The following is a 26,534-nucleotide window of genomic DNA, read 5'->3' on the forward strand; positions in this document are numbered from 1 at the left end:
TGGTTTTGCAACCACCGACACCAGGCAGACAATCTCTGAAGAGTATTGATACTGGCTGGGGTCACCCATCTTTTAAAGACACTGTCCAGAAGAAGGCAATGGCAAACCATTTTTTTGTGGAAACATTTGCCAAGAACAACCATGGTCATAAGACCATGATCACCCACATCAAACAACATGGCAAGTAACGAGCAAACTCATTCTGCAAATTAATTCACAATCAACTATAAAATTTCAGATCCACTGAGACAGTTCATAACAAACCGTTACAGCTTTCTTTCCACTGAATGCTAGAACAAAGAGGTTTAATTAATAATTGAACCCAATTCCCTCCTGAATAATACCTATTAATCATAAATTCCAGATTATTTATTTCTGTATTTATATTTAGGGATACAGCATGGTTACAGCCCCATTTGGCCCAACGGGCCCATGCTGGTATATCACACCCATGTGGCCAATTAACCTACTCACTCACATGTCTTTGGAATGTGGAAGGAAACCAGAGCACCAGGAGGAAACCCACACATTCACAGGAAGAAATTTCTTACTCGGGTGGTCCCTGGTGCTGTAATACTTTTGCTGTTATGTTTTGTAACTCAGAACATAAAAACTAATTGAAAAGAAGGCAAGCGAGCTGGGAGATAACTCGTGTACATTCATTTTTACTTTAAGTGAGGCACGAGGACATGGTGGCGTGATGATAGTGTACTTTTACATATAATCCGCACTACATTATGTAAATGGCAAAGAATGCTTAATCAAACAATATCACTCAAATACACAACTCTCTACAATCTTTTCAGCTATGTTTTTCAGAACCCTGGGGTGTTGTCCATCAGGTCCAGGGGATTTATCTACCTTCAGACTTTTTCAGCTTCATAAGTAGTTTATCTTTAGTAATAACAACTATGTTCACTCCTGCCCCCTTATTCAGTTTGGTTACCACTTCTTTGTTCTCCATTGTTACCTTTTCAGTGTAACAAATGCATGATCCCGGAGAGGTATGCCTCCAGGCCACTGCTCCAGCATGATTTTCTGGCAATCTAATGCCCACTCTTGCCTCTCTTTTGCTCTTTGTATCTGGAAAAAATAATAGCCCAATACTTCCCTCACCATTATCTAGGCCCTGAATCAACTCCTCGAGGTGAGGTAGTATTTCACACGAGTCCTGGTGTGCTATTTATTGCATCTGGAGCTCCTTTTGCAGTCTCCTCTACAATGGCGAGCCTTCCCTTGTCAGCAATGCTCCCACCGATTTTTTTAAAGCTGTGTGGACTAACCATTGCTCTGAGCAGGAAATTTTTCACACGGCCCAAAAACTGCACGGCACTTCTATAAAACATTATATAACAGAAGATTCCAGCTGCACAGCAACAAAACCACCATACCAAGGCCAATATGAAGTGTTGTTTCTCTGATTTGTGTCTCGCCTCAAATTGGCAGTAGAGAAGGCCGCAGACAAACATGTTGGAGTGGGAGTGAGTTTCTGTGCGGCCATGCACTCGCGTAGCTTAGCGGGATCAGTGTTTGCCAGCCATGGTTGCCCAATCTTCCCTTTTGAATGTTTCTTCTTCTTTGGATGCAATGACCTGCCATTGCTATTCTACTGTCACCCCTGCTTGAGTCCTCCTACAACCAATCCTGGCCATCTCTTCTCTCATGCCTTTGTAGTTACCTTTACTCTGCTGTGATACCAATACATCCACTTTTAGTTTCTCCCCTCAAACTACAGGTGAATTCTATCCTATTATGATCAATGCCTCCTAAGTGTTCCTTTACTTTAAGCTCCCTAATTAAATCTGATTCATTGCACACACACCACCAAATCCAGAATTGCCTTTTTCCTGGTGGTTTCAACCACAAGCTTCTCTGAAAAGCCTTTGGCAAATTCCTGTTCTTGGGATGCAGTTAACAGGCATATTGAAGTCCTCCAGGACTACAATGTGCATCTCTCGTTGCCTTTACTATCTCCTGTTGTAATATCGATGTCAAAGCCATCATGTTGGAGACGACCAAGGCAAAATATGAGATGTTGTTTCTCTAATTTGTGTCTTGCCTCAAATTGGCAGTAGAGGAGGCCGTGGACAAACATGTCAGTGTGGGAATGGGAACTGTAATTAATATGGCTGGCTAACATTCCAGCATCAACATCTATCTCCCTCACCCCCCCAACAGCCTTTTGTTTTCCTTTATCCTTCTGATCCCTTCATCCTTTCTTTGCTCTTTCCTGCCTTCACACACATTTCTGTCTGTTTCCCCACCTCCTTCCCTTTATTCCATTCTCTCATGTCCTCTCTCACCAGTCTGTCTTCTTCAACCCTTTGCCTCTTCCACCTATAAACTTCTAGCTTTTAACATTATTCCCACTTCCAACCACACCTTCCCTCCTCTGGATTTACCCATCACTTGCCAGCTCACCCCGCCCACATGCTCCACACCCCACCCTTTATTCTTGTCTCTGCCCTCATTCTTTCTAGTCCTGAAAAGAAACGCTGTTTTCTCCCCTCTATAGATGCTGCCTGACCTGCTGAATTCAGCATTTTTATGTATTTCTCTATGTTTATGTTTTATTAGAATTTTGCATTTACTGTTAACCTCTTATACTTTAAAAATCAGTTTTACAAATAAGATCTAAATACATCGTCGCAGATAAGTACGGGTGTGTGCTCATTTCTAAATTCATTATCTCAATTAATAGACTGGGAAAATCAAAATTATGACCAGAGAAGGTTTTGAAATCGAGCTTTTCGCTCCGCTGAAGTTTGGCCTGAACCATTTGCCGTGGCCGTGGCTGGAACGCATGCGCATAATCGCCGCCGGAGATTCGGCCTCCTCGTTGGGAGACTGGCGTGTATTTTTTAAAAGTAGCTATTTTTGTATAATTACGTTCTTTTACTTAATATTCGTTATTTTCTCTCGGAATTCTTGAAGATATGAATAACAAATTCCAAGCGTAAGTTATCGATATTTTGACAATCTGTTTCCTAAACAAAAAAAAACTTTCTTGAGGTGGCTGACAGCTCGAGCCGGGTGGAAGTCCCGCTCCGAGTAGCGTCCCTGATTAGGGGCGGGACGTGTCCTACCCAGAATTGTTTGATTGGTCTGGATGCGGGTCCTGGGACTACTTGATTGGCCGTTGTTGGGGGTCCTGGGAACCACTTGATTGGTTACCGGTGTGGGAACCGGGTTACTTGATTGGTTGTGGGTATGCCATGTTATTTCAATAGAACTATTTTATTCCCTCAAACACGAGGAAATCTGCTGATGGAGGGGCTGGCTGGGGGCGAACGCGGTGGTGCATGTGTGAATGTGGTTTGGAACTTGTTGAGGGAAAGAGTGGGGAAGGAGCGGGAATTGCTGGGAGGGGGTTGCATGGGTCTGGCAATGGCAGACAAGGCGAGAGGAGGGCCTGAGGGAAAGCGAGTGGAGAAGGAGCGGGATAGGGATTTGGGATCAGAGGTAGGCAGCTGGGGAGAAATGGATTATTGTGAAGGGAGAAGTAAAGGGAATAAAGAGATAGTGAGGAGATGGATGAATGAAAACCGAGACAAAGGGAATAAAAGAATAAGAAATGACAGTGGAGAGAGTTCTGAAAGTGAGGAAGATGAACAAGTTCAGAGAGGAGGTGTTGTCATAATTAAGATTAATGAGAAGGCACAAGGACACATGAAGAAAATTAACCCGTTAGTGCTAACAACAACTGGCAAATAAGATAGGGGAAATAGTATTTGCAAAAGTCCTTAATGATGGCAATCTATTGGTAAGATGTGTGAATGAGGAACAACTTGAGAAAGCACTCAAGCTAAAAGAGATAGGAAAATGCAAGGTGGAATATACAGGGAAGGGTGGGAGCACGAAATGGTGGTTGTAAAGGAGTGATCACGGGTGTACCAATGAGTATAAATATGGAGGAGTTGAAGAGGAATATCAAAGGGGGGAAGTAATTAATGTTCTAAGACTGAAAACAACAAAGGAGGGAATGAAAAAGGAAAGTGAAACAGTATTGATTGAATTTGAAGAAGAAAGAGTTCCAAGGAAAGTGTTCCTGGGTTTCATGAGTTACCCAGTAAGGGTATATGTGCCAAAGCCATTGAGGTGCTATAATTGTCAAAGGTTTGGATACATAGCTAAAAACTGTAAAAGGCAGAGGAGATGTGCTAGACATGGGGATGATCATGAATATGGAAAGTGCGGAACAGGAGTGCAACCAAAATGCTGTAATTGTGGAGGAGCTCATAATGTGGTGTATAGTGGGTGTGAGGTTATGAGATGGGAGAATAAAATTCAAGAAATAAGAGTGAAAAGAAAGATTACTTATGCAGAAGCTGTAAGAATGTCAAGAAAACAGAATAATGCTCCTAATGACCAGAGAGCAATAGGGTTGCAAGAAATGCAGCGAAGAGTAAATTACAGGATTTATGTGGGGAAAAAAAGCTCTAGTAACATTCATTGCAGGTGTTATTAATAGTACGGCAAAGGTAAAGTCAAAAAGTGACAAAATTCGGCTGGTGGTCAAAGCAGCAGTAAACTATTTAGGGTTAGTAGGACTGACCTGGGAAGAAGTGAGGGAGAACCTCACTAATCAGTCAAGCCAGGAAGTGTCATAGGTTGGTTAGTACTCATTATGGTGATCCTTTTGCAATGGAATGCAAGGAGTTTACTGGCCAATGGCCAGGAATTTAAGGACTTTATTAAGGAAATGGTTGTAAAACTGGAAGTAGTTTGTATTCAGGAAACTTGGTTGAAACCAGCTTTAGACTTTGTGGTACATGGGTATACAATGATGAGGAAAGATAGAAATCTAGGGGGAGGAGGAGGAGGTTGTGCTATGTTAGTCAAGCAGGGTATACCGTATAGAGTACTGGAAAAAGGAGACTATCAGGAATACATAGTGGTGGAAATATGGGAGAGAGGGGAGGGAGTGATTATAATTAACTGCTACAATCCATGTAAAAGGTTGGAATTGGACAGCCTACTAAGGATACAAAGACAAAATAACCATAAAGTAGTGTGGTGTGCAGATTTCAATGCTCACAGCACAATATGGATTACAGATTCAAATGGAACGGTAATCGAAGATTTGATGGAAGAAAGGGATTTGGTATGTATGAATGATGGTAGAGGAACAAGGATAAACATAACAACAGGAACTGAGTTGGTATTAGATATTACGTTAGTGTCTAATGTCTTGGCTGGCATTAGTAACTGGGGAGTTTGGAGTGCTTCAACAGTAGGCAGTGATCACTACCCAGTTTTATGTTCAGTGGGTGAAAGAGTTGAAATAAGACCAGGTGGGGGAGTCCCAAAGTGAGTGTTTGGAAAAGCAGATTGGGGTAAGTTCAAAAAGTTAAGTGAAGAAGCATTGACAAAGATTGACATTTCTGGAGACATAGATGAATTAAACAGTCAGGTGACTTCAGCAATTATTATGGTAGCAGACGGAGTAAAAATAGGATGAATAGAAAACTAGTGCCGTGGTGGACAGAGGAATGTTGTCAGGCTGTAAAAAACAGAAATAGAGTATTCAGGCTAGTTAAAAGAACCCATAATATGCAGCATTTGATTCAATATAAAAAGGCACAGGCGGTGGTGAGAAGAACTATACGTCAAACTAAAAGGGCAGGTTGGAGGAGTTTTTGCAACAAAATAGGACGAACAATGCCTGTGGGAGAGGTATGGGGAATGATTGAGGATGGGGGGAGATAGAAGGGATTGGGAGTATCCAGTAATGATATCTGAGGAGGAAACAGCAGTCTCCAGCAGGGATAAGGCTGAGATCATGGCCAAGTCATTTGTAAAGATACATAGTTCAGAAAATGTCTAAAGAAGGGAAAGAACAATGAGTCAATACCCAGGTGTGTTAAACAGGAGGAAAAAAAACCAGATGGTATAATTGATGATCCATTTACTTTGGCAGAAATGGTGACAGCAATAAAGAGATCGAGACCAACCTCCCCAGGGAAAGATCTAATATGCTATGTTATGCTAAAAAATCTAGGAGAGGGAACGCTCTTGAAGTTACTGCATTTTTATAACAGAGTGTGGGAGGAGGGAAGATTACCAAGTGCATGGAAAGAAGCAGTAGTAATTCCAATAAGGAAACCTGGCAAGGATCCGTCAAAACCCACTAGCTACAGGCCAATAGCACTAACATCAAATATATGTAAGGTAATGGAAAGGATGATAACTGAAAGGTTATCATATGATCTTGAGAAGAGAGGAATGCTGGGAAGTTATCAGAGTGGTTTTAGGAATTGAAGGAATTCCGTGGACTCAGTGATAAGGTTAGAGACTGAACTAAGAAAGGCCCAGGCAAATAAAGAATCAGTAGCTGCAATGTTTTTTGACATTGAAAAAGCCTATGATATGATGTGGAAGGAAGGATTATTAATTAAACTGCACAAGATGAGGGTTGGGGGGAGAGTTTTTAATTGGATTAAAGATTTTTTGTTTGGTAGAAAAATTCAAGTTTAGATTGGATCAGAATTATCAAAACGATACGCAGTGGGAAATGGCACACCTCAGGGCAGTGTGATTAGCCTGTTACTTTTCATCATTATGATTAATGTTGTCTTTACAAAGGTACCAGTGGATATAAGTAGGTCACTGTTTGCGGATGATGGGGCCTTGTGGAAAAGAGGCAGGAACACGGAGCATATAATCAGGAAACTACAAGGAGCAATTGATGAAGTGGTAGAGTGGGGTTATGATTGGAGATGTAGATGTTCAGTGGAAAAAACTCAAACTGTATTTTTCACTAGGAAAAGAATTGAAGTAGGGAAGAAGTTAAGGATGTATGGGATTGAATTAGAAAGGTTTGGATCATTTAAATTTCTGGGAGTTATATTTGATTCACAATTAACATGGATAGACCATATTAGGAAAGTTGAGGAGAAATGTAAAAAAGTAATAAACGTGATGAGATGTTTGGTAGGGAATGGGGAGCAAGTTGTTCAGCATTGAAGAGAATGTATGTGGCTTTAGTAAGATCTGTGTTGGACTATGGAAGTGTAGCATATGGATCAGCAGCCAGGTCTCTTATAAGGAAACTGGATGTGATTCAGGCTCAGGTTTTGAGAGTGTGCAGTGGGGCTTTTAAAACATCACCAGTATCAGCCCTGCAGGTAGAAATGGGAATAATGCCTTTAGAATTAAGAAGGATGCAATTGATGGCAAACTACTGGGCTAATTTGCAGGGACACAATGATTCTCACCCTGCTAAAGGAGGGTTGCAGGAGTCCTGGGAAAATGGGAGGTTTCAGAGGGAAAACTTTAGTCGGGTAGGGAATGATATTGCCAGATCATGTGTTTGATCTAAGGATAAGTCCTTCAGTAGTTAATCTGGTTGTAGCTCCATGGAAGCTGGTATGGCTTGACGTAGACTGGCAGTTGTTAGAAGTAAAAAGGAAAGGAAAGTATAAAACTGATTTGCTAAGTGCATTTAACTGTCAAGTGATGGAAGAGTATAGTGATTATACTCAGGTCTATACAGATGGTGCCAAGGAACCTGAGACAGGAGTGACAGGGTTTGGGGTGGCTATACCAGCAAAAGCAATTGCAATCAGCAGAAGAACATCTGATAAGTTAGTGGTGTATACAGTGGAGATGTTGGCAGTGTTGGTTGCGTTGGGTGGAGAAAACTAGTCAAAGCGTTGATATGCTCAGATTCATCTTCAGTACTAGCAAGTTTAAGGTCTTCTCACTCAAACAGCCGGCAAGATGTACTTCATGAAGTCCTTCAGTCAGTCACAAGAGTTGCAAATCAGGGAGGTCAGGTTAAATTTCTGTGGGTTCCAGCTCATGTAGGGGTGAAGGGCAATGAAAGGGTGGATGAGTTGGCAAAGAGGGCAATAAAGAAAGAAAATATAGAAATGCACATTAGTATCAGTAAAGCAGAGCTTATCTGTAATCTGGGAAAAAATTAACCAAATGTGGCAAGAAGAATGGGACAGGGAGGGGAAAGGGAGGCATTTATATCAAATACAAAAGTGTTGCAGGTACTAGGGTAGGAAGTAGATACAGAAGAGAGGAAATTGTGTGGACTAGGTTAAGGCTGGGGCACTGTGCACTAAACCAAACATTGAAATTGATAGGGAAACACCAGACAGGACTGTGTGAGGAATGTCAGGAAGAGGAGTCAGTAGAACATGTAGTTCTGAGTTGCAGGAAGTCTGGGATACAGAGAGAGATGATGAGAATTAATCTAAGGGAATTGGGGGTGCAGGAATTCACATTAAAAGGGTTGCTGGGCATGGGTGAGAGAACACAGGTCAGGGTATTTGTAGCTTTCTTAAGGGGTACAGGGGTTTTTTATAGGATATGATGGATAAACAGAAATAGGGTACTAGGATGGGGAGGATAAAGTGTAGGTTAGGGTATGTGTATGTGTGCGATTGGGTGAAGGGATTTAGAAAGTGAGTCCATCGCATACTCCGGAGCAGAAGGTGGCGGTAATGCACCATTAAGCAGGGTGCCAACTGCAGTAAAACAAGACGGAAAGAGAGAGAGAGAAATCTGCAGATGCTGGAAATTCAAACAACACACACAAAGTGCTGGTGGAACGCAGCAGGCCAGACAGCATCTATAGGAAGAAGCACAGTCGACGTTTTGGGCCGAGACCCGTCGTCAGGATTAACTGAAAGAAGAGATAGTAAGGGATTTGAAAGTAGGAGGGGGAGATCTGAAATGATAGAAGACCGGAGGGGGAGGGGTGAAGCTAAGAGCTGGAAAGTTGTTTGGCAAAGGGGATGCAGAGCTGGAGAAGGGAGAGGATCATGGGATGGGAGGCTTAGAGAGAAAGAAAGGGGGAGGGGAGCACCAGAGGGAGATGGAGAACAGGCAAAGAGTGATGGACAGAGAGAGGAAAAAAAGGGGAGGGGGCATAATACATCAGGGATGGGGTAAGACAGACAGACATACTTTATTGATCCGGAGGGAAACTGGGTTTCGTTACTGCTGCATCAACCAAGAATAGTGAAGAAATATAGCAATATAAAACCATAATTAAATAATAATAAGTTAATCATGCCATTATTTATTAAGAAGGGGAGGAGGGGCTTTAACAGAAGTTAGAGAAATCAGTGTTCATGCCATCAGGTTAGAGGGTACCCAGACCTCCATCTTTCTACTGTCAAGATGAAGCCACATTCAGGTTGGAGGAACAACACCTTATATTCCGTCTGGGTAGCTTCCACAGCTGCATGTGGCAACAAGTTCCACAAGTTCACCACCCTTTGGCTAAAGAAATTTGTCTGCATCTGTTTTGAAAGGGCACCCCTCTATCCTAAGTCTGTGCCCTCTTGTCCTAGACTCTCCCACCATGGGAAACATCCTTTCCACATCTACTCTGTCTAGGCCTTCCAACATTCAAAAGGTTTCAATGAGATTCCCCCCCCCCCCCCCCCCCATCCATCTGAATTCCAGTGAGTACAGACCCAGAGCCATCAAATGTTCCTCATGTGATAACCCTTTCATTCATGGAATCACTTCCTTTTAATTATTTGGTTCTTGAGCATACTGGCAAAGCCCTGATCATAAACTCAAGAGATTCTGCAGCTACTGGAAATTCACACATACACAACTAAGGAACTCAGCAGGTCAGACAGCATCTATGTAGATGAATCAACAGTCGTCATTTCGGGCTGAGACCCTTCTTTAGGACCTTGATTATTATAGTTTAGTAACATTATGATCACTTTATCCTAAAATGGTTCTAATTGTATTATTTACTTCTAAAAATTGTGTAGTATTCATTAAATTTGTATCTTTTTGTGAATGCAGCTTGTATGATGAGGTGCTGCTGCAAGCAAGTTTTTGTTGCACTGTGCATGCCTCTACTTGTGGAGGTGACAATAAACTCAACTTTGACTTTCTTATCACTTCCTCCTTTTGTACACAAAGAGGCAATTTACAGTATCAAGTGAGCTTACTGGCATACTTTTACTGTGGGAGGAAACCATGTAAACTCCACATGGGCAACACTCCTACACTTCCCTTACCATTATGTAGGCCCTTCATCAACTCCTCCAGGCGAGGCAGTATTTTACATGAATTCTTTTCTTTCTAAATCTTTTTATTAATATTAGTAATATGGACAGAATACAAATGATATATTGATAAAGAAATTACCAACATACAAATTCCATTACATATGAAAAAAAACATACATAATAGTTACAATATAAATGAGTTTACCAAGACATAAGCCATAAAATATATGTATGAACATAGTAAGTCTAAATATTTCATAATGTATGATATAAAGAAAACAGAAAAAAGAAAGAAAAAAAGCAAAAAAAATTTATATAATGCAAAACTAGCTAATCTAATCTAATCTAATAACTAATAAGTAATATAGAAGAAAAAAGAAGCAAAAAAAAGAGAGAAAAAAAAAGGGGGCTGTTTATAATATCTCACAAAAATAAGTATTCATCAATGCCGTCACTTCCGGTCCTCTCAAAATACATAAGCTAAAAGCTGGGAAATCAAATAAACTTGGCACAGGGTCATATTACATCATATGAAAATGTTGAATAAATGGTCTCCATAACTTTTCAAATTTAATAGAAGTCTTAAAAGTACCACTTCTAATTTTTTCTAAATTTAAACATAACATAGTTTGAGAGAACCAATTAAATACAGTGGGAGGATTAATTTCTTTCCAGTTCAACAATATAGATCTTCTAGCCATCAGAGTTAGAAATGCAATCATTCGACAGGCAGAAGAAGATAAATGCAGTGAGTCTAACATTGGTAAACCAAAAATTGCGGTAATAGGATGAGGTTGTAAATCGATATTCAAAACCACAGAAATAATATCAAAAATATCTTTCCAATATTTCTCCAAAAATGAACACGACCAAAACATGAGTTAAAGACGCAATTTCAGAATGACTAATATGAGAGTAAAAATGAGCTAATTTATCCTTGGACATATGGGCCCTATGTACGACCTTAAATTGTATTAATGAATGTTTGGCACATAACGATGATGTATTAACTAATTGAAGAATTCTATCCCAATTCTCACTAGAAATACTAAGACTAAGCTCTCTTTCCCAATCCTTTTTAGTCTTATAAAGAGGCTCTAAACGTATCTTCATAATTATATTATAAAGTTTTGAAATAAGCCCTTTTTGAAAAGGGTCTAATTCAAATAAACTCTCCAAAATATCTGAAGGCACAAAATTTAGAAACGTAGAGAGCACAGAACTTAAAAAATGTCTAATCTGTAAATATCTAAAAAAATGAAATCTAGGCAAGTTATATTTGTTGGATAATTGCTCAAAAGACATAAAACAATTGTCTAAAAATAAATCAGAAAATCTTAGTAATCCCTTAGTTTTCCAAGCTGAATAAGCTTGATCTATAATGGAAGGGTGAAAAAAACAATTAGATACAATAGGACTATTTAAAACGAATTGAGTCAACCCAAAAAATCTCCAAAATTGAGACCATATACGCAAAGTATGTTTAACTATCGGGTTGTCAATTCGTTTTGGCAATTTAGAAAGAGCAAAAGGGAGAGAAGTCCCTAAAATAGAACCCAGAGCATAAGCTGATACCGATTTAGTTTCTAAACTCACCCAACAAGGGCCAAAAGATCCACCCCCATCTTTCAACCAACATAACAAATATCTAATATTAACTGCCCAATAGTAAAATCTGAAATTAGGTAATGCTAACCCGCCTTCCTTTTTTGTCTTCTGTAAATATGTTTTACCTAACCTGGGATTTTTATTCTGCCATATATATGAAGAAATTTTAGAGTCAACATTAGTAAAAAAAGATTTCGGGATAAAAATTGGTATCGCTTGAAAAATATATAAAAACTTAGGTAAAATAACCATCTTAATAGCATTAATCCTACCTATTAGGGATAAAGATAAAGGTGACCACTTAGTAAACAAACCTTTAATCTGATCAATTAAGGGTAAAAAATTAAATCTAAATAAATCTTTATGGTTTTTTGTGATTTTGATTCCTAAATAAGTAAAAGAGTCATTAACTAATTTAAAAGGTAAATTTCCATAAATTGGGACCCGTTTATTCAACGGAAACAATTCACTTTTATTAAGATTTAACTTATACCCAGAAAACTCACTAATTGAGCCAATAATGATAAAACTGCTGGGATGGATTTCTCCGGGTTAGAAATGAATAGTAATAAATCATCTGCATACAAAGATAACTTATGAATATCTGTCCCACGATTAATACCCAAAATATCCTGTGATTGTCTGATGGCAATTGCCAAAGGTTCTAAGGCAATGTTAAATAGTAATGGACTAAGAGGACATCCTTGTCTAGTGCCCTGAAATAGGCGAAAAAAGGGAGATCTTTGATTATTGGTAAACACTGAGGCTACTGGAGTATGATAAATCAATTTGATCCATGATATAAATATCGGACTAAAATTAAACTTCTCCAACACATTAAATAAGTAAGGCCATTCAACTCTATCAAATGCTTTCTCCGCATCTAATGAAATCACGCATTCTGAAGTGTCATGTGAGGGAGTATAAACAATATTCAAAAATCTCCTAATGTTAAAAAAAAGAATAACGATTTTTAATAAAACCAGTTTGATCATCTGAAATAATTTTGGGTAATACCTTCTCCAATCTAAATGCCAGTAACTTGGAAAAAATCTTGGAGTCTACATTCAATAAAGATATAGGTCTATAAGAAGCACAGTTAGTAGGGTCTTTATCTTTCTTCAATATTAGAGAAATGGAAGCTCTATAAAAAGATTGTGGCAAATTCCCCAATCTAATGGCTTCCTCAAAAACCTTACCTAACCAAGGGGAAAGAGTAGCGGAAAAAAATTTTAAAAATTCAACTGTATAACCATCTGGACCCGGTGCTTTCCCAGAATTCATTGAGGAAATAGCCCCCTTAATTTCTATATCCGTAATAGGAGTATCCAATATCAAAAGATCATCAGATGATAATCTTGGAAAATTTAATTTCCCAAGAAAATCAGACATGGTATTATGATCTTGAGGAAATTCAGATTGATACAGGGAGGTATAGAAATGCCTTATTTATCTCATCATGATTAACTGTCAGATTCCCATTCTGCTGACCAATCTTAGTGATTTGACGTTTAACCAAAGCATTCTTCAATTGACTAGCTAACAGTTTACCAGATTTATCACTATGTATATAAAAATCAGATTTAGTTTTCATTAATTGATTTTCAATCGAGGATGTAAGTAATAAACTATGTTCCATTTGAAGTTCAACCCTTTGTTTGTAAAGCTCCTTACTAGGAGCAATCGAATATTTCTTATCAATCTCTTTAATTTTATCAACCAATAAAAGAGTTTCCATCTTAGTACGTTTCTTCAAACCAACAGAATAAGAAATAATCTGTCCACGTATATACACTTTAAAAGTGTCCCAAAGTGTTCCGCAGGAAATATCATCTGTAGAATTAGTTGAAAAGAAGAAGTCGATCTGCTCCTCCATAAATTTTATAAAGTCAGAGTCTTGCAACAAGGTAGAGTCAAATCGCCATTGTCTAGCATTAGAAGCTGTATCCGTAAATTTCATAGAAAGTAATAATGGAGCATGATCAGAGATAGCTATAATATCATAGTTACAACTGATTACCAATGGAATAAAACAAGAGTCTACAAAAAAATAATCAATTCTCGAATAAGAGTGATAAACATGTGAGAAAAAAGAAAACTCTTTGTCATTAGGATGCTGGAATCTCCAAATATCAAAAACTCCATTGTCAGTCAAAAAAGAGTTAATACAAGTGGCCGACTTATTAGGTAAAGTCTGAATAGATAAAGATTTATCCATCAGAGGATTTAAACAACAATTAAAGTCACCACCCATTATTAACTTATATTCGTTTAGATTGGGTAAAGAAGTAAATAGAGACTTAAAAAAGTCAGGACAATCCACATTTGGAGCATAAACATTAACCAAAGCAACCTTTTTATTACAAAGTAAACCCGTAATTAACAAAAATCTGCCATTCGGATCCGAAAAAATATCATGTTGAACAAATGAAATAGAGGAGTCAATAAAAATTGAAACTCCTTTTACTTTAGCATTCGAATTTGCGTGATACTGTTGACCCCGCCAAAATCTAAAAAAATGAAATTTGTCCTCCTTCCTCACATGAGTTTCTTGTACAAAAATGATATGAGCATTAAGTCTTTGGAATACTTCGAAAATCTTCTTTCGTTTAATTGGATAATTTAAACCATTAGTATTCCAAGACACAAAATTAATCGTCTGAGCCATAATTCTATAATCAACCCTTTGGTATAGAAAGGGTTAACCAACTTATAAACTCATGCACCCGGAAGAGGAACAAAAGTAGTGAGAAAACCCGGAAGTGACGACAACACAGACATATTTGAAGTTCAAAAACAGACCAACTAAAAAAACTAACACAAACTGGTACAGAAAAAATAGAATTAGAAAACAGACCATCCCCCACCCCCCAAGAAAAAGAGAAAAAGCCAAAATATGGCTTAAAAAGGGAAAAAGTAAGACTAATCCTACCCCCATGTCAGCTGAAGAACACTCCATATATAAAGGATATATATAAAAGAATCACCCCAACTTTAAAAATTAAAATCGCTATAATAAAAACCATATTTCTAAGTATAGTTAGTTGTAAAAAGAATAAAAATATAATCACTAAAAACAATTATAAATTGGGCTCTAGCCCAGACAAAACAAAAAATATTTAAGCTATGATAAGCGATGCATTGTAGGGAAGTTGCGAAAAAAATAAAAACATAACGCCATCTTAATCAAAGAAAAATTCACCTTCAAAGAATTAAAAATATACCTTCGAAGGAACAAAGTTAATGGACAAGTATGTAGTTAAATGATTAAAGTGTATAAGGCAAAACAATTAATATGACGCAAACACACTTTAACTTAAGTATAAAGTATAGGATGAACCTACACCAATAACCAGATTTTAATTCTGGTTTAAGAGATCAAGAACCATCTTACACGATCAGAATTGTTCATTTATTAGAGACTGGTGTCTGTAGCAGTAGGGAAGTTCTCCTCCAGATATTTTCTCACTTCTGAAGTTGAAAGGAAAACTTGTCGTGGAGCATTCGACGGAGATATTTGGAGCTTCGCAGGGTATAGAAGCGCAGGTTTCAGATTTTTCTCATAACATTCAGCCATCAACGGTTTAAAAAGAAGCCTTCTTTTTAAAAGGTCAGGACTAAAGTCTTCGACCAAGCGGAAGCAAAATTCTTTGAATTTAATCATTCCTGCTCGACGAGCTGCTCTTATAAGTTGTTCTTTGTCATGTACATAATGGAACCGGACAATTACCACTGAAGGTTTGTCTGTAACACTTGGTGATCGACGCCGAATTCTATGTGCCCGATCCAATAAAGGGGGGTTATTCGGGAAAATCGTCGGAAACGCTTCTTTTAAAAGTTGAGCAAAATATTTCGAAGGGTCATCTTTTTCAATGCCGTCTGGAAGACCAAGTATACGTAATTTCTGTCTTCTGGACCGATTCTCAAAATCGTCACTCTTGGCTTTAAGGGCTTCCATCAGCTTAATAGTCGAAATTAAATCCTGTTGCAGTTTTTCAATAGTCAAATCTCGCTTCCGAGCATCTTCTTGCAGAGAAGCAATAAGATCTTGTTGCTGTTTAATTTCTAAATCCGTCTTAACCATGTACTCTTGAAAAGCCTTTATATCTTCTTTAAAAAATTGTTGTAGTTCAATTTTTTTTATCCAAAACCTCCATAAACAATTCAAAAGTTAATTGAGTTTGTTGTGGCGGAGCCTGCTTTTTTCCATTACCGTTTGGATTGCGTCCGGGATCCCGTCCCTTAGACCTGAGAGACATTTCTGTTTGCATATCTTCAAAAATTCACAACAAACTCTTGGCAGTAAATCCAAAAAAAAATTAACAAAGAAACTTTCGGTATAGGTAAAAATAAGCTGAATAAGGGTGATCAAAGGTTAAAAAAAGTAAAGGTTATGGAGCGAATCCAAAACAATACTCACTCCATGAGCGTCTCCAGCTGACTCGAATTCTAGTGTGTTATTTATTGCACCTGGTGCTCCTGTTGCGGCCTCCTCTGTGACGGTGAGACTGGGCGCAGATTGAGTGACCACTGCTGAGCACCACCATTGCCCCATCCCCCGTGCCAGCTGGGACCTCCTAGTGGGCAGGTGTTTTAATCTTATTTCCCTTTCTCACACTGGCAGTGACATACCTGTCCACAATCTCCTCCACTACCAGGTCAAGGTTAGGTACATATGAAGAACAGCACATCATGTTCTCCAACCTAGCGGCATGAACATCGAATTCTTTAACTTCTGTTATCCAGTGCTCTCTGTCCTTTTTCTCCTTGTTACTTCTCTCTCTCATCTTGAATTGCCTCCCATCATCTTATTTCTTTCCTTTCCTCTACCTTCCCCATCTATCCATCATCTACACACTGATTCCCCTCCCCATCTCAATCCATTCATTCCATGCATCACCTTTCTCTCCAACCAGCCCATCATCTTCAGTTCCTTCCACCTATCATCATACATGATTTCCACTCTCTTTCCACCCATCCTATCTGTTGCCCAACCCCTCATCTGGATGCACTTATCATATGTCAGCTTTTGCTCTACCCCTATCCTCCAGATTTTAATATTCAAAGTTCAAAACGTCAAAAGTAAATTTATTATCAAAGTAGACATATGTCACCATGTGCAGCCCTGAGATTCATTTTCCCCTAGGACGTACTCAACAAATCCGTAACAGAATATCAACCATAAAAGAATCAATGAAAGATCACACTAAGATGTTCAACCAAGTGCAGAAGACAACAAACTGTGCAAATGCAAAAGGAAAAAACAATAATAAGAAATAAATCAGCAATAACTATCAGGAATATGAAATGAAGAGTCCTTGAATGTGAGTCTACAGGTTGTGGGAACAGTTCAGTGAAGGGGCAAGTGAAATTGAGTGTTATTCCCTTTGGTTCAAGAGCCTGATGGTTGAGGGGTAGTAACTGTTCCTAAATCTGGCTGTGTGAGTCCTGAGGCTCCTGTACCTTCTTCCCAGTGACAGCAGTGAGAAGGGAGCATGTCATGTGCGGTGGGGGTCACTGATGATGGATGCTGCTTTCCTGTAACAACGCCTCATGTAGATGTGCTCAATGGTGGGGAGGTCTTTACTGTGATGGACTGGGCTGTATTCCAGGAAACACCAGTTAATATACTGTCCATCACATACCTATAGAAGTTTGTCAAAGTTTTAAGTGTTGAATCTTTGCAAACTCCTAAGGAATTAGAGGTTCTTCTCTGTTTTATAATTTTACTTGTGTGTGACACTGAGGAATTTAAAGTTGTTGACCTCAGATTTTCATTCACTCTTCCTATATGTCGAGCTATAATCAATAAAGAACATCCTGATATATTCATTTTTGAAATCTAGATGTTCCAGGGTTGAGTGATGAGTCAATGAGTTGGCATCTGTTGTAGACCTGTTGTGGCAGTCAGCAGATTAGAGTGGACCCAAGTTGCTTCTGAGGCAGGAGTTGATAATATTTCACTACCAACCTCTCAAAACCATTCCACACAGGCTGTTTGACCTAACTCGTCACCGGCCTCTGTGTGGCCCTGTGAGCTGGTCCCATCTGGCCCATAGCTGTCTAAACCTCTCCTTAACTAGATGGTTGCTGATGTGCCTGCCTCAAATGTGCTTTTTATTTAAAGATGCTGCACAGTAACAGGCCCTTCTGGCCCAATGAACCCACTCACTGGTACGTCTTTGGAATGTGGAGGAGGAAACCTATGCATTCAAGGGGAGAGTGTTCAAACTCCCTTACAGGCAGTGGTGGGATTGACCGGGGTTATCTCTTATTCTCAATATTTATTGCTAAATTATTTCTTCTTATTATTTTGCTTCCGTTTTTGCTGTTTCTTTGTACTTACTGTGAGTGCCCACAAGAAAATGAATCTGGGGATTTTACGTGGTGACATACATGTATTTTGATAATAAATTTACTTTGAACTTTGAACCTGAGAGAAATAAAACTCACCGGCCTGTAATTACCTGTCTAATCCCAACTACTCTTAGCCAAGGTATCTTGGTTAAACTAAACTTGGAATATTTTTGGTCAGTTCTGGTTGCCTCATTATTTAGGAAGGATGTGGAATCTTTAGAGAGAGTGCAGAGAAGATTTCACCAGAATGCTGCCTGGACTAGAGAGCATGTCTTATGGAGATAAGCTGAGTGAGTTAATGTTTTTCTCTTTGGAGAGAAGGAGGATGAGAGGTGATTTGATAGAGGTGTACAAGATGATAAATGATAAATATTGAGGGAACAGCCAGAAACTTTTCCCCCAGGGCAGAAATGGCTAATATGAAGGGGCAGAATTTTAAGATTTTTTTGAGGAAAGTATATTAAGTTCCTTTACACAGATAGTGGTGGGAGTATGGAACACCCTGCTAGGATGGTGGTGGAGGCAGATATATTAGGGGCATTTACGATGCTCTTAGCACATGAATGATAGAAAAATAGAGGGTTATGTTAGGAGGGAAGGGTTAGCTTGATCTTGGAGTAAGCTAGAAGGTCGGCACAGCATTGTAGACTGTAAGGCCTGTATATGATGCTGTAATAATTTTGTGTGTGTGAGAGTTTGTCTTTGTTTCCCCCTCTCACATTATCTCCTTATCTGCTCACCACCTCCCCCTTCCGTTTCTTCCATGCCTTTGGTCATCTCCTATCAGATTCCCCCTTCTCCAACCCTTTATCTCTTTCGTCAATCAACTTCCAAGCTCTTGACTTCATCCCCTCTCACTCCCAGTTTAACCTATCACTTACTACCTTGTACTTCTTCCTCCACTGCCCCCACCTTCTTGCTGTAACTTCTCATCTTTTCTGCCAGTCCTGATGAAGTGTCTCGGCCCAAAGCGTCGACTGTTTACCCTTTTCCATAGATGCTACCTGGCCTGCTGAGTCCCTCCAGCACTCTGTGTGTTGCAAGAGATTTTTTCCAGTGGTTGGCCTTATTCTTTCCTCATATTAAAAATTTCCCCAATCACAAACACAAAAATTGTGCACTAAAATGTGCCTCTTGGAGAAATAGTGTTCAGGTAAGCATGTTTTAAAGTTTAAAAAATATCATTTTTTGTAGCCTGAAAGATGATGACAGTGGGGACCATGAACACAATGAAGAGAATGAGTCACTAAAGGAGAAAGAAGCAGAATTATGTGAACAGGAAAAGACACAAAGCACTGCTAAAAGAAAGGTATGAATTAACATTTCCTTAAAGCCATGAGAAAAGAACTCAAGAAGGGCATGAAGAGAGCCAGGAGGGGTCATGTAAAGTTCTTGGCAAGTAGGTTTAAAGAGAATTCCAAGGCATCCAATGCAGACATCAAGAGCCTGTTGTAGAACCGAAACCTTTGTTGATAGCAGAATGCTTTAGGTTTCATAAGTACACATTAAGGAAGGAGGATTCTTATCAGCATATGTGGCTGAATTGAAGGGGTTGTCTAAACATTGTCAGTTTGATAATGGGCTTAACGATATACTGAGAAATTGGTTATTTTGTGGGATCTCACAAGAAGCATTCAAAAATGGCTCCTAATTGAAGCACAACTCACATTTTAAAGTACAGCTGAAATAGCTGTATCAATGGAAATGGCAGACTGAGACACAATTGACTTGCAGTCAGGAATGAAAGTGAATGTGACCAAAATGGCAGCGTCTAGACGGAAGTCTGTCTGGTCAACAAATTGTATTACCGCTGTAGCAAGGACTCACATACACCAGACCAATGCAGATTTAAAGGCGAAATGAAGAGCATGTTGGACATAAATGGACTACACAGGGAAGAGAAAAAGATAAAAAAAAAGACTGTTTTGGTGTTCCTGCAATACCGTCACAATATCAGCAAAGCTCATGTCAGCTGGTTTGGTTGGAACAGTTAAACTTCAAAGCAAACAGTATGCCTTTAAACCCAATGCACTTGGTACTCATTTCTCATTGGCTATTTTATTTGCTTCAAAATGCTGTTCAATTTGCTCAGTATACACGAGCTAGTTACCACTTGAGCTATTGACTGCATCTATCTTTCCAATGTAACCAGCCCTTTCTACTCTTTTTTTAAATGATTATTATGAACGAGTATTCACTTTTTATGAACCTGTGAATTCTTCCATTTTCTGCCCTTTTAAAAAAAACTTGATTGTGTCTTCCCTTCTGAAGAACACGTGCTGCGCTGTATTTTTAACTTGAACGTCACACTATGCTTCCACAGGTAGGTAGTCGTCTTGGGTTTATTTTAAAAATACCCTGTCACTACTGTTATGTTTAGTAACTCCAAATCTTAAAACTAATTAAAAGCCAGAACACAAAGCTGGAACGTAAGTCTAACTTTGTAAGCTTTGGGCCCCATATCTCAGAAAGGAAGTGTTGTCATTGGAGAGAGTCCAGAGGAGGTTCACGATGATGATTCTGGGAATGAAGGGGTTAACATATGAGGAGCGTTTGGCAATGCACTCATTGGAATTTAGAATATGTGTGGATCTCATTGAAACGTACTGAATGTTGAAAAGACTAGATAGGATGGATGTGGAGTGGATGTTTCCTATGGTGGGGGTATCCAGAACTTGAGGGCACAGCCCCAAAATTGAAGGGCGACCCTTTAGAACAAAGGAGGAATATTTTAGCCAGAGAGTAGTGAATCTGTGGAATACCGTGGTGGAGGACAAGTCCGTGCATATATTTAAGGGAGAAGTTGATCGTTTTCCTGATCGGTCAGGGTATCAAAGAATATGGTGAATAGGCAGGTATATGGGGTTGAGTGGAATTAGCCATGATAGAATGACAGAGCAGACTCGATGGACTGAATGGCTTAATTTGCTCCTAAGTTTTATGGTCTTATATATTTTACTTTAAGCAAAGTGAGCACATATCATGTAGTGTCATGACGTATGCAATTTTGTACTGTACATATAACCATAATAAATTATGTAAACAAAAAAGAATGCCTAATCACACAACGTATTTACTGTTATTACTCAAATATTACTGATACAGTGACTTCTCATGTACCCCATGACCGGGTTACCAAACCAGCAGAAATTGAATAATACATTGGAGTCTGATATTACTGTAACCAATAGTGTTTATTAGTAAACTAAGTAATACGGTACTATAAAATGCAAATATATATAAAATTGGTTAGCAATGATATATACAGAAGTGTGGAAATAGGAATCAAATCCAAGCTCTTTCAAAGTCTAGGGGTAAATGGATAGTCTTACGATGGTGAAGAGTTCAGTTCAGTTTAGTTTAGTCGAGGTAGTTGTTGGTGTAATGGAGAGAGAGAGAGAGAGAGAGAGAGAGAGAGAGAGAGAGAGAGAGAGAGAGAGAGAGAGAGGTGATGCAGTTGCAGTCAAACCTTCCATTGTCTTCCTGTCCTGTTCCGGTCACTGATTGTGACCCCGTACCAGGCACGACTGTTCTTCAGTGGTAAGCCTGTCACCCAGGCAAGGGTGGACGCACACACAAGCCCCCACTGGTTTGCCTTCACACACTGTGAGCCTCTGATCGATTCCCCCAAATTGATCCTCCAAACCCCCACCTTCACGGGGGTGCACAATGCTCTTTCAGTATCCTGTGGTGTGTCTGCTTGTATCTTCGCAGACCTGCTTTTTATCATCACTTGCAGGACACCAGCCGTCCATCACCTGGTCCTGCCTTGCTGTCTCAGCAAGAATCTTACAAGGAGGCAAAAGTGTCCTTGGAGCAAAAGTAAGTAATCAGCTACGGAGCCATCTGAGAATTCTTTTGGGTCAGATAGACTTGGTTCAGTGGAGAAAAGGGTTAACCTTGGTAGAAAGTGAGAATTCTCAATCACTTGTGGTAAAAGTTAATGATAAGATGAAAACTGGTGAGATGGATGTTATTGAAGATATTGAGGGGGAAAGTGTTACTAAACTTTTGAATAAAGTAAATTTAAAGTCTGGATTGATTTTAGAAGCCTTGACCATGCTAAAGGAACAATGGCTTGTTAACAAGGTGCCTGTGAGCCAATTACAGTTTGTTTTGGAATTTAAGGATAAACAACTTGGTGATGCTGTAGTAGCCCTCTGGTTCCTTATCAATTTCTACATCAGAAAGGGCTGACTCTCTCAATGCCACAAGCTCCTCATCACATTTCTGCTCCTTTATAAATTCCCTCCTTGCTAATGGTAGAGCCACCTCCTCTCCTTTACTCTCCTTCACCCCACTATCCTTTTCCTTCTCATCCAGTAACTCCTTTTTATACAAGGTCGGTAAAAATGTCTCCGCTAAATCAACACTGGACTCATTTATATGGGTTCCTGTCTCAGCCGCCTTTCTAGACATGCTGCGAGTGATTGCGCATGCAAGATAAATCTTGGAATCTATGGGCCGGTCCTCAGCACTTACTGGCTTACTTGTCAGTTTCACTGCTGAATACATGTCACCATCTGCCAGATCGTTACCAAGTAGGACGTCCACGGCGTCCATCAGTAGTTTTGACCACAACCCTATTTCGACTGGTTCAGATATCAGGTTACATTTCAGAAATATCTTGTGCAAAGGTACGGCCTCAGTCGCTTTTCCGATACCTCTTAACACAACCTCCCCAGTCTCAGTCTCAGGACCGAAGTCTTAACACCTTCCTTAAAATGAATGACTGTCCAGCCCCAGTATCTCTCCAGATCCGCACTGGAACTGGGGTTTCACCCTCCTTCACAGACACCGTCCCTTCCGAGATAAACTTCTCACGCTCCTCTCAGGCTCTATCTAACTTAGTCTTCTTCATCGATCTGTTGACCGGCTCAATGCAACCAATCGGGATTGCTGTTTTCCCTTTTCCTGTCTCCTTCTTCGGAGCAAAGCACTTAGATGCTATGTGGCCTGCTTTCCCACAATTATAACGCGTAAAGTTGGGAACCTCCTGCCAGCCTGCTTTTCCTCCTCCCGGCCTTTTCCACTAGTTCCCGGCCTATTCTCTGCCTTAGCCGGTGGGCTTTCTCTGCCATCCCTACTGCCTCTCTGGTAGCTCTTATTTGAGGAAAACTTTGTCTTGTGGGTTAAGGCATACTCGTCTGCTAACTTGCCAGTCACAGACAGAGTCTCTGTCTCCTTCTTGTCCAAGTACTTCTTCATTCCTTCAGGGATACAACCTTTGAACTGCTCCATCAGTATTAACTATAAAAGTTTATCATAATCTCCAACGACCCCTTTTGAGGCGCACCAACACTCACAATACATTTGCATCTCACGGGCAAACTCTAAATACGTGTGGTTCCATGGCTTTCTCAAGTTCCAGAACTTCTGCCGGTATGCCTCTGGCACCAACTCGTAACTCCTCAATACAGCCCTTTTTACTTCATCATAATTCTTAGACTTATCCATGGACAATGCTGAATATGCTTGCTGAGCCTTCCCCCTAAGTACGCTCTGTAACAGAACAGCCCATTTCCCCTCAGGGCAGTTCTGATTCACAGCCACTTTCTCAAAATGGAGGAAGAACTTATCGACATCCATCTCCTCGAATGGAGGTACCAACTGGATCTCCTGACCAATCTTGAACCCCTCATTTGGGTTTGCTGCCCGGTCTCTTCCCTGCGATGCCTTTAACTTCTCCATTTCCAGCTCATGCTGCCTCTCTTTCTCTCTTTCCTCCCTCTGCTTATCAGCTTCTTCTCTCTGCCTTTCAGCTTCTTTCTTCTCCCTTTCAGCTTCCTCCCTCTGCCTTTCAGCCTCCATCCGGAGGCTTATCCTGAGCTCATGCACCCTTTTTCCTCAGCCAACCTTAATTTTTCTATCTGTAACTGAAGCTCACCCTCGGTTTCCTCTCAGGGAACAGGTCCAATATATCCGATGGGAACACACATAATGCATGCATACATAATCGGATACATAATGCACAGCTATTGCTCTCTGTATATCCAACTTTCTCATTGTTGATTTCACCGCCGAGAGATTTAATTATTTCACAACACTCACCAATTCCGTCTTCCTGGCATCCTCTAATGCCCCCGAAGTCGGGTCATTTAAAAATTTGTCAATTTCCATCTCTGCTGGTTTCCCGTCTGGTTATCCGCACAACCAGCTCAGATAAGGGACTTCTATCCCGATTCACTGGCCCCCCAATTTGGTAATCAAATCCCGGAGATGAAGCCCCAATTTGTTACGTACACTATAACTGGGTGTCAGACCAACAGAGAAAAAAGTATCTGTTGGAGTGTGGTGGTACCAAAACTAAAGATGTTTATTAGTAAACTACACAATACAGTATCAAAAATGAAAATATACATATAAAAAAAGTTAGCAGTAATAAACCTAAAAGTGTAGGAATAATAATAAGCAATAATAAACAAGCTCTATCGATGTCTAGGGGTAAATGAATTGTCATAGAAGAGTATAAAGTTCAGTTCAATTCATGCGTGCTGAGGTAGTTATGGTTGTTGTGTTGTAATCGTTGGTGAGAGAGCGAGAGATTAGGCAGCTGCAGCAGGCAAACCTACTGTGGCTTTCTTAACACGTCATGTCATTGTGATGGTCTTCCAGCTATGACCCCTCCGTCCTTCAGTTAGACCGTTCTTCTGTGGTGGACTCATCACTCTGGCATGAGTGGACACACACACAAGTCCCCACCGGCCCTAATGTCACACTGTGAGCTTTATTGACCGATCTCCTGAATCGGTCTCCGAAGCCCCCACCTTTCTTGTGGGTTCACAACACTCAGTCAGTGTCCAATGGTGTGTCTGAAGGGTGTCTCCCCACACCTGTCTTTTATCCCTAATAACAGGGTCTCAGCTATCCATCAACTCTGAATGACTGTGTCCATCAAATCAGGCCACTCCTGCTGTCTCCTGAGGAATGATAACAAGCAAAGTAAAGTCCTTGTAGTGAAAGGTAAATAATCCAGGAAGGGTCAAAATACAATAAATCAACAGTCTCTCTCGCCCCCTTATCTGCAGCAGATGTTCTTGCCTGGGCGTCATCTCTCTCTCAGTAGCAGCATAGCAACAGCAATGGTTCATAGTTCTCGGGGGGGGGGGGGGTTGGGGAATGGTTAACTCTGCACCCCATTTCCATCAGGTCTGTTCATCACTCATAACAGCTAAATCAAGGTTCGTTTCAGCTAAATTAGTGTTTGTCTCAGCAGCCTTTTTCCTTTCAATCTTTTTATTATTATTAATATCAACAAAATAAAATTGATACATAGATAATGGGATTACAATCATATACATTTCAACTGAACATGAAAGAATACATAAGCAATAGTTACAGTATAAATGAGTATTCCCAAATCATGGATGATACAAGTAACAAATAAACAAGGCAAACCTAGGTATATCATAATATATATTAAAAAAAACAGAAAAAAGAAAAAGAAAAAAAATATGCAAAAAAACTAATCTAATAATCTAATAACCAATAAGGAGAAAAATGAAAAAAAAGAAAAAAATGAAAAAAAGGGCTGTTTATAATATCTAACAAAAATACAAAATCATCAGTGTCGTCAACTCCGATCCTCTCAACATATATAAAATCGAAACTGGAAAAACAAATAGGCTTGGAACAGGGTCATATTACATCATATGAAAATATTGAATAAATGGTCTCCATATCTTTTCAAATTAAATAGAAGTATCAAATACAACACTTCTAATTTTTTCAAAATTTAGACGTAACATAGTTTGAGAAAACCAATGAAATACGGTAGGAGGATTAATTTCTTTCCAATTCAACAAAATAGATCTTCTAGCCATTAATGTAAAAAATGCAATCATTCGACAAGCAGAAGAGGATAAATGGAGTGAGTCCATCATTGGTAAACCAAAAATTGCAGTAATAGGATGAGGTTGTAAATCAATGTTCAATATCGTAGAAATAATATCAAAAATGACTTTCCAATATTTTTTCAAGAGCGGACTCGACCAGAACATATGAGTTAAAGACGCTACCTCAGAATGACATCTGTCACAAATAGGATTTATATAGGAATAAAAATGAGCCAATTTATCCTTGGACATATGAGCCCTATGCACAACCTTAAACTGTATTAATGAATGTTTAGCACATATAGATGATGTATTAACTAATTAAAGAATTTTATCCCAATTCTAAATAGGGATAGTAAGGTTAAGTTATCTTTCCCAATCATTTTTAATCTTATAGAAGGGCTCTGAATGTATCTTCATAATTATATTGTAAAGTTTTGATATTAGCCCTTTCTGAGAAGGATTTAGTTCAAACAAATTCTCCAAAATACCTGAAGACACAAAATTTGGAAAAGTAGGAAGTACAGTATTTAAGAAATTCCTAATCTGTAAATATCTAAAAAAATGAAATCTAGGCAAATTATATTTATTAGATAATTGTTCAAAAGACATAAAACAATTATCCAAAAATAAATCGGAAAATCGTAGTAATCCTTTAGTTTTCCAAGCTGAATAAGCTTGGTCTATAATAGAAGGATAAAAAAAGCAATTGAATACAATAGGAATATTTAAAACAAACTGA

At 39.3% G+C, this 26,534-nt stretch overlaps 1 protein-coding gene across 2 annotated transcripts in view; it reads left to right on the forward strand.

Moving 5' to 3' along the window:
• The first annotated feature begins 2,817 nt into the window (after positions 1-2,817).
• LOC132397014 (eukaryotic translation initiation factor 4E type 2-like) overlaps positions 2,818-26,534 on the forward strand; it is a 68,275-nt gene continuing 44,558 nt past the window's right edge. For both annotated transcript variants that reach the window (XM_059975228.1, XM_059975227.1), the window contains exons 1-2: positions 2,818-2,956; positions 19,152-19,266. In XM_059975228.1, coding sequence (XP_059831211.1) covers positions 2,937-2,956; positions 19,152-19,266 — 135 coding nt within the window. In that variant the 5' untranslated portion in view covers positions 2,818-2,936. The remainder of the gene's footprint in view (positions 2,957-19,151; positions 19,267-26,534) is intronic.

This window comes from Hypanus sabinus, chromosome 7 (assembly GCF_030144855.1).
Source record: "Hypanus sabinus isolate sHypSab1 chromosome 7, sHypSab1.hap1, whole genome shotgun sequence".
Classification (NCBI taxonomy): domain Eukaryota; kingdom Metazoa; phylum Chordata; class Chondrichthyes; order Myliobatiformes; family Dasyatidae; genus Hypanus; species Hypanus sabinus.